Source organism: Podarcis gaigeae (genome assembly GCF_964106915.1).
Source record: "Podarcis gaigeae genome assembly, chromosome: 4".
Lineage (NCBI taxonomy): Eukaryota > Metazoa > Chordata > Lepidosauria > Squamata > Lacertidae > Podarcis > Podarcis gaigeae.
Genome location: NC_139677.1, coordinates 53,853,684 through 53,868,291, shown reverse-complemented (window position 1 = coordinate 53,868,291; position 14,608 = coordinate 53,853,684). Strand labels below are relative to the sequence as shown.

Genomic DNA, 14,608 nt, shown 5'->3' with positions numbered 1-14,608 from the left:
CCCAAATTTCATAATTTAGGAGTTTGGGGTTGTAACATAGTACAGATCCTACCCATCTCACTTACAGAATTAAATGCTTCTCGGTTGGTTAGAGTGTGGTGTTGCATATTTCTGTATTGCAGGGGGTTGGACCAGATGACCCTCAGGGTCCCTTCCAACTCTATGATTCTGTGGGAAATGGAGCAATATTTCTGTAAGCATGTGCAAACCTCTGAGGTGGATAGGGTGTTTCATCAAGGCTTTAAAGCTATTATTTGTACCTTTCTCTTACAATTCAGCAGCATCTGTTTATATCCATTTGGATAGTTTGAATCAAATTTATATCCCACCCTTTCTCCTGAAGGAACCAAGGGCAGCAAACAAACAACATTTCAAATACATAAATAAAATAGCCAAACATTCTAAACATTTCCTATGACTTATCTGATGCTTTTCACAGGTATTTAGGTGACGGAGTAATGAAACAACAAACACAGATGAAGTGAGTTGAGTTTGCTTGTAATGATTTAATAATACGTTTGACTGCTCTCAGATCCTCCCTCCTTTTAAATACATTAAAACACCTGAATATCACTTTAGTTTTCAGCCTGATGTGGAGCTCTGCAGCTGCATTGCACTTGTTCTTGTAAGAGGTTATGCTTTGAAAGTAGAAATTAGTATTTGTGTCTTGTGATAAGACTTTTGGGGCACTCTGTTAGGAAACATATCAATATTTCATAATTCCCATAAGAAATACTGATGGTCACAATATTTTTTTGTTTTATGCATATTGTGCATCTGTATGTATCACACCTATATTTATACTTACTAATGTTTTATTGTCCATTTGCACTTTGAAATGCAATGCATTTGTGCTTGCTACCTCATAATAAAAACCTAATCATGTTGAATGTTTTCCTTTTATATGAAGTTGATGTATGAGTATTCCCAATATTGTTGTTTCTTAGTAATTCTGGATTGCATATAAATTGAAGAGAGACAACTTAATGTAGTGGATTGCCAGCAGCATAATGTCTTGTATATTTTCTGAGTTTTTAATTGCTCTTTTTCTTCACAAGAACAAGCTATGGTCTCTATTTCTCCTCTGTTCTCCTTAGACTTAAGTGTTTTATTTATCTTAATAATTATTGAGAAATATTTTGACACCTCTAGGACTAATTAAATGCTCTAAAATATCCAGCAAACCTGCTGTAATACAGTTGTATTGTGAAAAGAGAAATCTAACTCCTAATGCAGTAATTAGCCCAAATTCTTGTGTAGCATTATTGCATTGCACTGCCCTTTCTTTAGGGTGGTGAAATTTAGAACGCTATTCTAATCCTGTGCGGTTGTGGCTAATTTTGCTGTAAACTTGAAAGTGTTAACAACAACTTGAAAATGTGACAAAGCTCAATTTCATTTCTTGTTTATTGCTTGTTTTCCTATTGGACAATGGGAAGCAGCTCTACCCTGGCAACTAAAGCTTGCTATTTGCATAACCTGCTTTGATTGGCCAGCTCTCTGACTAACTCTTCCAATCATACGGTGTCGTTTTAGTGGTAGGCTATGCTAATTAGCTGCTGTTGCTGGGGTTCAGGGTGGTTTCTGTGTGCTGTTCTGCTGCATTGTGTTGCCTGGTGAGAGACATTGATAAATGAGTATTTAATGATCTGCAGCAGTTTCCACTCACTGCAGGCAGACACAGATTTTAGAACAGAAGTAGAAATAAGGATTTAATTTCTCTTACCTACCTACATTGAAAAACACAGATATTTAAAATCTTTATGCTAAGATTTTTATGCAGACAAAATATTTACCATTAAATGTGCATTTTATAGGATTTTGTGTTTAGAAGTACAGTGTTTGGTGCTTTCCAGGGAGAAGAGTATTGCAGTTTTATCTTTGCTACTATTTACGGATATGAGATTAAGGACATTACTGTATTTGAGAATTCTAATGCAGTATTAAAACCTGGGATACTTAAAAGACAGAAACAAGTGCTTGAGGATTCTGTTTGAAGTAGATGTGATTTGTTATATATTTGTGTACGGACGGTTATGTTTGGGGGAAATGGCTCTTTTAAAAAAAAATGATTTCATGGATATTCTTAAAGGGGTTAATAATATATTGTACATGGTTCTGTGCTTTAAGAAAAATGTGGGTTGTTTCCCCATGCAAGTCCTAAGCTCTGTTCTTTCCTGTCATCTCCACTTATATGTATTATCCAGCCATCTATCAAATTTTACTTGTCCTGCCTTTTTTTCTCATCTGCTGATCAATGACTGTCATCTTTTTTGCATGATACTAATAATCATGTGGTTATCGTATATTTGCTCTTAATTTGTGCTAAGAATGTTAAATTTATTACCTTTGTGTCATAATGAGCTTGCAGTTATTTGATTAGATAGGGCAGAGCAGTCTATAATGTGTGTCAATGATTTTCTACACATACACACAACTTAAGAAGCAGAATATGACTATGCATCTCTACCCTTATTAGTAGTATTGGAGTTGCATTGATTTAGCGATGCACTACAAAAATAATTTTGATATATCAGTAGAAGGAAATGTATTAAAGTTTGATTGTGTTTGAACACAGAAGTAAAATAGTAGAGTAGAATCACACATTTATTTTTAGCACACTTGAACAATATAGTGTTTAATGGAACAAGGCCAACAAAAAAGTTAATTCATGACTTGATTTTAAAATAATAATAATAATAATAATAATAATAATAATAATAATAATAATAATTCCATTGGTTCAAGAACATTCATAATGAGATAAATATATATTGCCCTCTGACAGATGTATACTTTATGCAATAATCCTCACTTGGAAGGATAACTTGGTGGTTGCTTATGGTGAGTATGAATTGCTTCCAGGCAGCCACTGAAGGAGACTTTGTCAGTTGGAAGAGAATTGCACTTTTCTTTTGGACTGGCCAAATATGCCACAAATGTCCGACACATAGGTGGATGTGGGCAGGTGTGCTAGTAATTGTTGCAGACCTATTGAGTGGTAAACAGCATGTCTACATCAATGTGAACTGTACTTGGTACCATCAAGTTTTATCCCAAGTTCTAAACCATGGGTTGCCAACCATTTTGGTCCTGTGAGAGCATTAGACTTTTGAAAGTGCAATAATTCCCTCTGGTTGCTTGTTTTCCCTCGTCATTTTCCCCCTTCCCCTCTCAAACAGGCAGAGAGAATATGTTGACACACACAGACCTCTTTTCCAAGGTATAATTTAAACATACTGGATCCAGTATAATTTAAACATAACCTCTTGAGTTCACATAATTCTGCATGTGGTCCTCTAAGAGCACCTGCAAATTAAAACTTTGAGTAGACCACACAGTAAAATCCACAAATCTAATGTTTCCAGCACCACAAAAATATTGACTGAAGGCACTGATTCTCCCTTTTAGATAGGATGATCAGAAAGCCCACCAACATATCACGTCTATGGACACAGAGAACACCTATTATTTGATGATAGTTCTGAAGACATCATTTTAAAAAATCGTGGTAGCATTGACTAAATGCAAAATCCATGGCAAATCTGTGATTTGATATCAGTTTCTGGGTGGTGGTGAGAAACAAAAAATAAACAATTTCAAGAGGAACCCTTTTTACTGGATTCAGCTTTTGTGAGCATGCACATTCTGTCTCCTGACTCCTGTGGAACCCTACTTCCTCTCTCCTGTCCACTCTGTTTTTCTCTCCCACCCCAGTCAAACTGCTTTTGTTCAGCTGTTGAAAGCAAATAGAGCTGAAAGAGGAAGCAGGAAAGAACATCATCTTCCTTCAGCTTCCTTCTTAAGCTCTATGAACATTTAACATTGGAAACAAAGCTAACCACCTCAAGATGAATGAGACAGTGAGCCATGGTGTATATATGCAGAAGCTTCATGGGCACCAGGGGATGTCTTCATAGGCACCATTGCCTATGTTTGTACTGCGCATAATCATTTCCCCTGTATTTTACAGCCGGAAATACTGAAAATTATATGTCACTGATAATAAATTATGGTAAAATAAAGTTTGTACTCAAGGCAGTTCTTTTTGTTATAATTATTTATTAAATTTGGATTAACACCCTTCATCTGAAGATCACATGGCAACATAAAAATACCAACAGCATATATAAGTAATGGTCATTGAATAGCATGGTACTCTCTGCACAGTGTCAAAGAGTCAGCATACATATCCTGTATGTATACTAGTCAGCATACATGTCCTGATCTCCTTCATATAGAAGCAAACCAAATTATGTGTCTAGAAAACAGACTTCAGCTATCTGCTGTGTCTTATAGTCATGTGCAGTCTTCTAAAGTTTGCATTACTATTTTGCACATTTCTTTTTGGACAATTCTTAATAAGATAAATACATAAGAAGAGCCTGCTGTCCAGCCAATGGCTCATCTAGTCCATCATCCTGTTCTCAAAGTGGGCAACTAGATGCAGGTAGGAAACCTTCTGCATGAAAAACCTGAGCACAAGATCTCTCTCCCCTCCTGCACTTCCCAGCAACTGATATTCAGGAGCATTACTGCCTCCAACTGTGGAGGCAGAACATAACCATCATAGCTAGTAGCCATTGGTAGACTTTTCCTCCATGAATTTGTCTAGTTCTCTTTTAAAGCCATCCAAGTCAGTAGCCATTACTGTCCCTTGTGGGAGCAAACTCCATAGTTTAACTATGCACTGTGTGAATAAGTGTCCTGTATCTTCCAGCAGTCAGTTTCACTGGATGTCCACAAGTTCTAGTGTTATGAGAGAGAAAACTTTTCTGTATGCATAATTTTATGAACTTCAGTCATGTCACCTCTTACTTGCATTTTCTCTAAACTAAAAAGCACCAAACACTGCAGTCTTTCTTTGTAGGGGAGTTTCTCCATTCCCTTGATAATTTTGGTTGTCCTTTTCTGAACCTTTTCCAACTCTACCATTTTTGAGGTGAGGTTACCAGAACTGTATATAGTATTCCAAGTGTGGTTGCACCATAGATTTGCATAGTGGCATTATCACACCAGCAGTTTTGCTTTCAGTACTTTTCCTAATGACCTATAGTTTGGAAGTTAGATTTTTCTCAGCTGGCATGCACTAGGTTGGTATTTTCATTAAGCTTTGTATTATGACCCCAAGGTTTCATTCTTGGTCAATCACATCCAGTTCAGACTCCATGAGCTTACATATGAAGTATTATTTTACTCCAACATGGATCACTTTTATTTATGTTGAATTCCGTTTGCCATTTTTGCTACTAATCCAGTCAATCTGGAGAGGTCCTTTTGGAGCTCTTCACAATCTCCCTTTTTAAAAAACAAAAAACAAAAACAACCCTGAACAGTTTAGTGTCAACAGCAAACTTGGCCCCCTCATTACTCACTACTAATTCTAGATTGTTCAGGAATTATAGAAAGTCAGGTGATTACCCATGCTCTCTTCCTTTAAACGTAGTGTTGCTTGCAAAATTAATCGGTAAAAAATGAGTAAATTAGTTACGTTTTCTTTATATAAAAAAAGCTGATGTGCATTGCTTTATACAGTTTTTGCATAATTGTGCATTTTAAATTTTAAGCTACTAGCTTTGGAAAAAAAAAGTTTTCAACAGTTGGGGTGATGGTATTTTTGAGTTACGGAAAGATATAATATAAGTCCTAATTTTGAGAACGGGATCAAGGTGTTTTGTAAGGCAAACATGTTATAAACTGGAATAGAAGTACTAGTCAGAACTATTCATTTTTCTATTGTTTCTTTCTGATGAAAAACTCAAATAACAGATTAGAAAGGAAACTAGAATATACATGCAGCTGATACTGTTTCATATATAGCAACATATGATATATTTAGAGGAAATAGTTACAGATAATTTCAACATCCTTGCAGTGGGGAACTGCTTCCCCACAGGCCTATTTAGCACCGTAAGCTCTTTTGAGAGTTGGGACAAGATATAAATTTAATAAAAAATAGAATAAAATAATTAGGTCCACCAGGCCTCTCCATGTCCACAAGTCCACTCCCGCAAGTCCAAGCCCCTGGTGTAGGATAATGGTTTACTCTGAAAGTAGCGTTTGTAAGCACTGCCAATCAGTTGTTTCTCCGCCTGCAGAATTTGATGTCAGGCTGTGCAGGCAAACAAAAATGGGTCACATAATGTCAAGATGACACCAGGTGCATGACAAGTGACTGACCCTGGCCGCTTGTTGAATTTGGCCCATGGGGTTGGGGGAAACTAAGGATCCAGCTAGTTGTTTGGATTTTGTTCCCCACCCTTGCAATTTGGTTTTAGTTTGTACAGTCATATAAAAAACGGAATGCATTACTGATGCCACATTTTTTTTTATCTCCAATTCCAGCTACAACAAGTAATACATAGCTGAGTTTCTTTGGCAGATGCTTGAATTTTGTTTGAGCTACATACATGTAGGAATTTTTAAAAATCATTTTTTTCTTTCCTAACCTTTATCTAAGGGTTTTGGGTGGCGCTGTGGGTTAAACCACAGACCCTAGGACTTGCTGATCAGAAGGTCGGTGGTTCGAATCCCCACGACGGGGTGAGCTCTTGTTGCTTGGTCCCTGCTCCTGCCAACCTAGCAGTTCGAAAGCACATCAAAATGCAAGTAGATAAATAGGTACCGCTCTGGCGGGAAGGTAAACGGCGTTTCCGTGTGCTGCTCTGGTTCGCCAGAAGCGGCTTAGTCATGCTGGCCACATGCTGTACACCGGCTCCCTCGGCCAATAAAGTGAGATGAGCGCCGCAACCCCAGAGTCGGTCACGACTGGACCTAATGGTCAGGGGTCCCTTTACCTTTATCTTTATCTAGGTCAATCTGTATTGTATTCCAATCTAATTAATGAATTGTGTTAAATCATGACTACCTATGGAGTAAGGGGAGTGAACTGGTGACTGTCTAGATCAGTAGTTCTTATACATTTTTTCCTGGGCCACACTTTCAGAATAAAAATTTACTCGCATCTTATCTTATTGATAAGAAATACATTGGAAAACAAAAATAAACAAATCCTAGAAGTACTTGATTTATAACATAGAACACAATTACTTTATAATATGATCATGGGACATCTAGATAGCATAAAACAATGCACCTACATAAGAACATTAACAATTCCCAAAATATAATTATAAACAAGTTTCTTTGATTGTCATTGAATCTTCCAGCCACACTTGCTATCTTCTCCAGTCACACTAGTGTGGCATGCCACACCCTTCAAGAACCACTGCGCTAGTTGTTAGTCGACTCCCAACTCCCAGCATCACAAACCAGCATAGCAAATGTTCAGGGATGATGAGGGTTACCGTCCAGCATCTCCTGGAGGGTCACAGGTTCTCTGCCCCTGCTCTAGAGCAAGACTTCTTTCGGGGGGGGGGCTATACTCCCCCCCCCCCGGATATAGAATTTGAATGAGAGATTGTGATAGATTTGCTACCACCAATGGGTCTCTGTCTTGCACTCAGACTGTCTCTCTTATATAGGCTTCCTAGGGATGCTGAAAAAAAGTTAACTGCAACTTTGAAACTTGGCAATTTCATTTGTTATTTGTAATGTTAATTATGTTTTAATTTTATGAAATAATTCCATTTTAGAAATGGAAATTGTTCTGTGGAAAAATATAGTACAGTCGATTCTCAATTTAACGTGTGTTTTACATGTTCAAATTCAACTTTACACTGTTGAAAGCTGGCTGGTTGAAATAAGATACATGGAAGGCAGAGAGTTTTCCCAGTGCAGAAGGTGCTTTGAAGCTCCTAGGTTGGCTTACTGGGCTCTGGGAGGCTTTTGCAAGATCTTAGATGGCCCTGTGAAATCTTGTGAGAGCCTCCCAGAGCCTTGCTTGGGTGGGGTAAAATCTGTTTAGTGTGTCAGCTTCAGAAGGTAAGTTTGCTCACATAGGGTCAGTTCCAATGGATTGTTTTGACTATATGCAATTTTGGCTTTACACGCTATCCCTGGAAGGTAACTCATGTGTAAGATATGACTGACCTGTAGCGGGAAATTTTCCATTACTCATAATTTCCCATCCTACTGCAGAATGCTAGTACACTCCTTTTAAGTAGCACATTGCCTCTAAGTAGAAGCTAAATTTTCTAGAGTGTTGATGAGAGACTGTTTACTTCTTTCATGTAGGAAACATAATACCCATAAAAGTCAAACCCCATTTAATTTTGCAACTTAAATGTTGGCACTGAATTTAGTATTACTTTCAGTTTTTCTCTCAGAAGTGTGGGTTAGAGTGCTGATAAAAACAGGCCTGTAGGATACACAAGTTTTAGAATTCTTCATTTGGTATGTTTACTTTGGGAAATGTACCTATTTTTGATTGCAGGATATGGAGAGAAGCAACTTGAGTAATTATAGGTCACTTTTAATGGGGAAAAATAATTTTCTCCTTTGTTGGGTAGTTATTACTGTGGTCCTGAAACAAATGTTAGCTTTGGGACCCTTATACAGTTAAGTGCACTAAGAAGGGAGAAGTTCATGTAGGCTAAGCTGGGAACATGAGAGTAGGCAGCTGCTGCTCGCTTACTCTTCCTCCTAAGCCTCCACGCAGATCATCACTGTTGACTGAACATTGCCGTCTCGGGTTGGAAAGGAACATGTGCCCTGCCACTTGTTTCTGTTCAACACCAATCAAGGCTCTGTTTCTATGTCTACCCTCTGGTTTTGTGGGAGCAGGCACAGAGAATAGTTGCTGCCTCTTAACCCCCTTGGTCTAAGAACTCCCAAACTGAGTGGTTAAAGTGGCATTCAGTGGTTCTACCAGCTGTTTTACTAGGAGCAGCATGCTGAAGGAAGTAGCAGATGGTGATGGTGCTGCTGCTTGGGTGCACCTAAGATACTTGCATGGAGCTTTCATTGGTTGTCACTCACATGTGATTCTTCTTTGAAGAAGCCCCCATCCCTGGGTAATCATTTTTTAAGGGGCACATTTTTGTTCTGATTCCGATTTAGTGACTGTATCTCCTGAGGGTTTTGATGTAATAGTTCTGCATTTAATCTATCACTCATTGATTACCTATAAGAGATTTAGCATGGTTAATTCAGAGTTCTGGTCCTATTCTTGGAGTCACTGTGTCCATCCCAGCCTGCATCAGTGTTAGGTCTTTACTCGATCTCAACCCAGTTGGAAAAATGCATTGGGACTGGAATACCCGCTTTCCTGGAATTATAGTTATGAATTGAGAGAACATTAAAATAGCAAGGCACTGTATTTCTAAGCATGCATACTTGGGAATAAGTCTTACTGGACTCAGAAGAGCTTTTTTCCTGCATGTATAAGTTTATACTGCAAGGGTTATAATAGGAGTCGTTTTGCCAACAATCTTTTGCTGTTCCAAAGATCTGAACTGGTCAGTGCCTGCCAGTTTTACTATAAAGGGGTCTTGGAGAATCCAGGCTTGAATGGAGAGTTTAGCACCAAATCTTTCCAGCCGAGGAATGATCAAGAATTTTTAAGAAGAGTTGTGTGTTACTACTGGCTGCACCCTCAATTGTACTCACTCAAACTGCAATTGGTAGTTTTGAGTTCTTGGTATCTTTTCAAATAGAAATACTGCTTTAGCATATATGTTAACATGTACCAATCCACATGCTGCTTCTAGAGAAATCTGTTTTCCCATGTGCATGTAAGCTTTTCTACTTGTGTTAATATATGAGTCATGTAAGTGTAAGTTTTCTCTAAATATTTTAATGAACTCCAGTGTGTGCATTAATTTTACAGAGCAGTTTCCTAGATGAAATTTTGTAGAATTTTGTAAAGGTGGGTATACTACATTGCTATTTTCCATCAAGCAAAACAACTAAGCTTGCTTCTAGTATGAAACAAACTTTTGCTTGATAGAAAACAGTAAGTTACTTACCAGAAACAAACAAAATAATGTTGTCAAAGTGATTTATAAATCTGTAAAACAAACAAACAAAACTTCCTTACAAAAAGATGGTGCCTGCTGCAATATGGACATTTATTATCTAAAAACAGAAATTGGTTTAGGAATTACATCAGATACCAAAACCATTTTCATGCAACAATAGATAGATAGATAGATAGATAGATAGATAGATAGATAGATAGATAGAAACATTCTGTATTATATAGTTTTACATATGTAGAAACATCTCCAGTTTTAATGGTGGTCATGAGATTACAGTACTGGTATTTTGCATCTTCATTCCCATAGTGGCAGTATAATGTTGTTGTTGGATGTTTTTCATATGTATATACTTAGTGTCAAGTGAGCTACAGTCAGATAGCAATATCTCACTGGTCTGGGAATGGAATGGACATTTGTATCTGAATTGACTCGTTCCGGAAGTGTTTAGACCTCATCTACACTATGATATCATCTTTCTAAATAAAACAGAAGTAGAACCATTACAAATAACTTTTATTGTCTAAGAGTTTCAAAGTTATATTAACAATTAAGGTGCAATCCTATGTATGTCTGCTCACAAATATATATCATTGAGTTCAGGGGACTTACTCCGAGGTGAGAAAGATTTAATCTTAGTGTCTTTTTGGTACACATCATAGTAGGGCATTGAAAATTCACAACGCTTTATATAATTTTTGTATTGTCAAAACTGATAACAAAACTCCATAAAGCAGTTACTAAAAACCAGTTAAAAACTGTTAAAAGCAGTTAAAAACAGCCTATAACTATGCTATATATAAACAACCAGAAGCAAAGCCATAAAATATTGTCATAAAATAAATATATTTTTTAAGTGTTCATTAAAGGTGTCTGCCTCATCCCCTGCTTGTTTTGTGGGAAAGAATATTTAATAAATAATTTAAATCAAGTTTCCCTTTTATACTTCACACAATTCTTAAACAAACATACATATTCATTGTTTAATGAATATTTACAGCTAAATACTCTCTGAACACAGTCAGGGAGAAAGTCTCATCCTTGAAGTGGTTGTAGTTAGTATTGCACTGTTAAACTAACATTTATTTTATTTTAGGAAATTGCATATATGATAGTGCATTCTCTGCTCACCACATTGGAATGCTTATTAGAAGTCAACCACATATAACAAACAAACAGTTTTTATTTCAGAGTTTTTATATATAAAAGGGCACTGGCAAAGTACACTAACTTTCAGGCAACAAGGGCTGGTAACTAATGGTAACGACAGGAGCCAGGGTGGAGGTGCAAGATACCCCAGGTCTTCCTTTCCTTGTTATCGCCCACAAGCTTTTGAACATGACCAAGGTAGGAAGGGAAAATGGGCCCCTATTGAGCCCCATGGAAACTCCCCACATGTAGACTCTGCACCGCTGGTTGGACTGGCCATATTGGTTATTGAAGAGGCTGAAGAAAGGAAATGTTGATGTAAAATCTAGTAAGCAGAAAGGTGTATCTGTAAATTATATATCTGTATCCATATAATAAAACCAGTCAATGCACACACATGCATGCAAACAAGAAAATAAATATTATACAGACATAGGCAATTTCCTCAACAAGGTTCATCAACAGTTTTTAGAAATGAGAAACTTTTTGACTCACCCACATCCAGGAGTGTGTGTGTGTTTTAAAAAACCCTAAATGAAAACTAATGCATACTGAAAAATGCCTCCCCCTTTTTGTATGTTTGACATGAAGGTAAAGCTCAATGGAATTAAGAAAGCTATACTAAATTCTTGTGCTGTCCTTTCTAGGAGGAGAGACTTCAGCATGCAAACCTTCATCTGTTCGGCTTGCACCGTCATTTTCATTCCATGCTGCTGGCCTTCAGATGGCTGGACAGATGTCCCATTCGCATCAGCAGTACAGCGATCGTCGGCAGCAAAACTTAAATGACCAACAAGTTTCTGCCTTATCATATGCTGACCAGATTCAACAGCCTCTCACCAACCAGGTATGCGACATTTAGGAAATAAATATTTAAGCTGAGATAGTGCTCATGCACATCAGTCTGGAGTTCCAGACCCTCCCGCTAATAGTTCATGTCACTCCCACCTGACTCCGCTTCTTCACTGCAGAGTGGGAGCTGGGCATTTGATGGTAACACATGATTCTAGTATAAAAATATGAGCGGGGAAATGCCTTTTTTCATATCTCACCTCAGCCATTAACTCACTAAAAGTATGCATAATGTTGCTGATAGCTTAACTATTTTTGGTAATTGTGCTTGGAACTTTGTTTAGTTCTTGGTTAAGGCAAAGAGCTGGGTTAGCTTTAATCATGTAACGTGTTGCTGACAATAACTCGTGGCTTAGACTGGTTGTAGCAAGTCATACTCCAGGAAGGATTGTGGGGTTTGGAGGGTGGAGGTATGCGAGCGGGGAAGGAAGATTCCATCTCTCTCTTGATTTCTTAACCATGGTCATGTAGCAAATACTACATTTGTACTAAACCTGAGTGGCCTTAGACAAGCCACATGTATGTGCAATAGAGAGATAATTATAATAATCTATAACTTATATAGATAGACCCATAATATAGATAGGGATGGATCAAGGGGGAGAAAGATGCTAATAGTAAGCAATATATGCGGTGCTTTTTTCTGGGGGGAAGCAGGGATATGCATACCCCTAAACATTTTGTGAGCCTAAGTTTGGCCTCATTGAGGGGCAGTATTTCAATGTGAGTAGGAAAATTAGAGTACCCCCAAACATATTTTTTTAAGAAAAAAAGCACTGAATATATATATCGCATTCTGTATTCAGGAATTACAATAATTAGATTTATTTATTTTTACATGGGATGGAAACTCCAGTCCTGACTTTGCATTCACTGATTTTCTATGTAACTAATACCAGATTCTTTCCCCCACAATCTGTAATCCACTGTGATTATAGTAGTAGCATGGTGTTCTTTAAAAGTGTAGTGTAGTCTCTAAAATATGTCATGATATTTTTCCTGAGGAGCTACTTCATCAACTCAAGAAAAGTCTACCCCAAAATTTACCTTGCCTATTCCTTTGTGGTTCCACCTCTCCATTCCACAAGGTGTTCTTACATCTTCAGGCTTCATTTGGGTACCCAAAGCCAAGTGTTTGTTAAACTAGCCTATCTACAACTGCAAATTACACTTTCTTCATCACCTAGATGATAGTTGAAAGTAGAAGATACTTTCAACCCATTTACGGTATGGAATTAAGCAGTTTAAAATATTTGATAATTGGTGTATTCAAGCAAAGGAACCAGGAACAAAGTCCACCAACTAGTAAATCGTGCAGTCTTATAGCCTACCACTGGCCTCTACTGGTAAGAGTGCATTTAGGATGCATCCTAATTCCATGCTAGTTAACATTTTATTGTTTAACTGTTTAAAATCAAGCCTAAAATACATAGTTCTGAAGATACTACTTCAGAAACAAATTCTCTTCAAATGGTAATAATTTGTTAGACATCATTGCTGCATAAGATTTCCAAAATATAGTCTCAGTGAATGAGATGCAGTTATGTCTTCCCACTTGTGCAAGAGGAACTTCAGTAGTGAAACAGAATTTGTACTTTCTTTCCTCCAATCCACCCATCCCTAGATCTGCTATGCAGGTTTTCCCAACCCTCTGGAGAATATTTGAGGTTTGTGGGGAGGGGTGGAAATAGAAGGGGAGACCAAGAAAACCCATTGTGCTACTAGACATCTATTCATACAGTGTTGGATCTCACCCAGTATTTCTATCTATTATCATTTCTATATTCTTCATTCTTGAGGCCTTCACATCCTGTTCATAGTTTTCCTAGAACATTTGGCTGGCCTCTGTTGGAATGAGATTGTAGACTAGCTAAAATCTCAATCTGATTTAGTGGGGCTTTTCTTTATATTCTTTTAGTCACTTGTCTCCTGTTTTAAATCTTCATTATAAAATTCTAAATTCCTTGCCTTGGGATTTAAATTAATCTTATCTATAGCATACAGTTTACTTAAAACCCCATTGAAAGTCCTCCTAATTCAGACCAAGTGTCCATCTAGACACTTCCTGTGGCTGCAAGCACACAGGAAGGCATTAACCTTCAACTGTTTCCTTCCACCCCCCGACAGGTTGTCTCAGGAACACAATCTCTGAAACTGGAAGTTTCTTTTGGCTGTCATGTCTAACCCATTGACAAACATGTTCTCTGTGGATCTGTTCAGTCTCATTTTAAAGCTTTCTTGGCACATGGCAATTGCTTCATACAGCTGCAGCCGTAAAAATTGCTGATCAGTTTTGTTGGTGTCCCAGAATTTTAGTTGTATTAGAAAGGGAGAAGAATTTCCATCTTGTTCTACATCATGCCCTTCCTCAATTGTCTTTTTTCTAAGTTAAATTACTCCAAACACTTTTCTTTATCCTTCTACCCTTTAATAATTTTGTTGACCTTTTCTGCACCAAATCCAACTCAATGCTTATCTCTTTGGGATGGGATTGTCCAAATTACATAGTATTTCAGGTGAGGCCAGACTGTATATTTCCACAAGGGCATTATTTTAGTTTTCTTTTTACTTTAGTCTCTTCCCTAATAACTCCCAGCAGTAAGTTTGCCTTTTATATTGTTGCTTCTCACTGAGATGACATTTTCCTTGAGCTGCTTGCAGTGTCTGTAAGATCTCTTTCCTAGGTATTCACTATCATTTCAGGCCCCCACCATTGCATATGTGATTTT

The 14,608-nt window shown here is 37.5% G+C and overlaps 1 protein-coding gene across 3 annotated transcripts in view; it reads left to right on the top strand.

Moving 5' to 3' along the window:
- The window catches only part of DYRK1A (dual specificity tyrosine phosphorylation regulated kinase 1A), a 111,363-nt gene that overhangs the window by 80,975 nt on the left and 15,780 nt on the right, over nucleotides 1–14,608 (top strand). For 2 of the 3 annotated variants that reach the window (XM_083734761.1, XM_083734760.1), the window contains exon 3: nucleotides 11,675–11,874. In XM_083734761.1, coding sequence (XP_083590887.1) covers nucleotides 11,675–11,874 — 200 coding nt within the window. Of the gene's footprint in view, nucleotides 1–1,573; nucleotides 1,617–11,674; nucleotides 11,875–14,608 lie in introns of those variants that run through there. The other variant, XM_083734762.1, reaches the window with a different exon arrangement.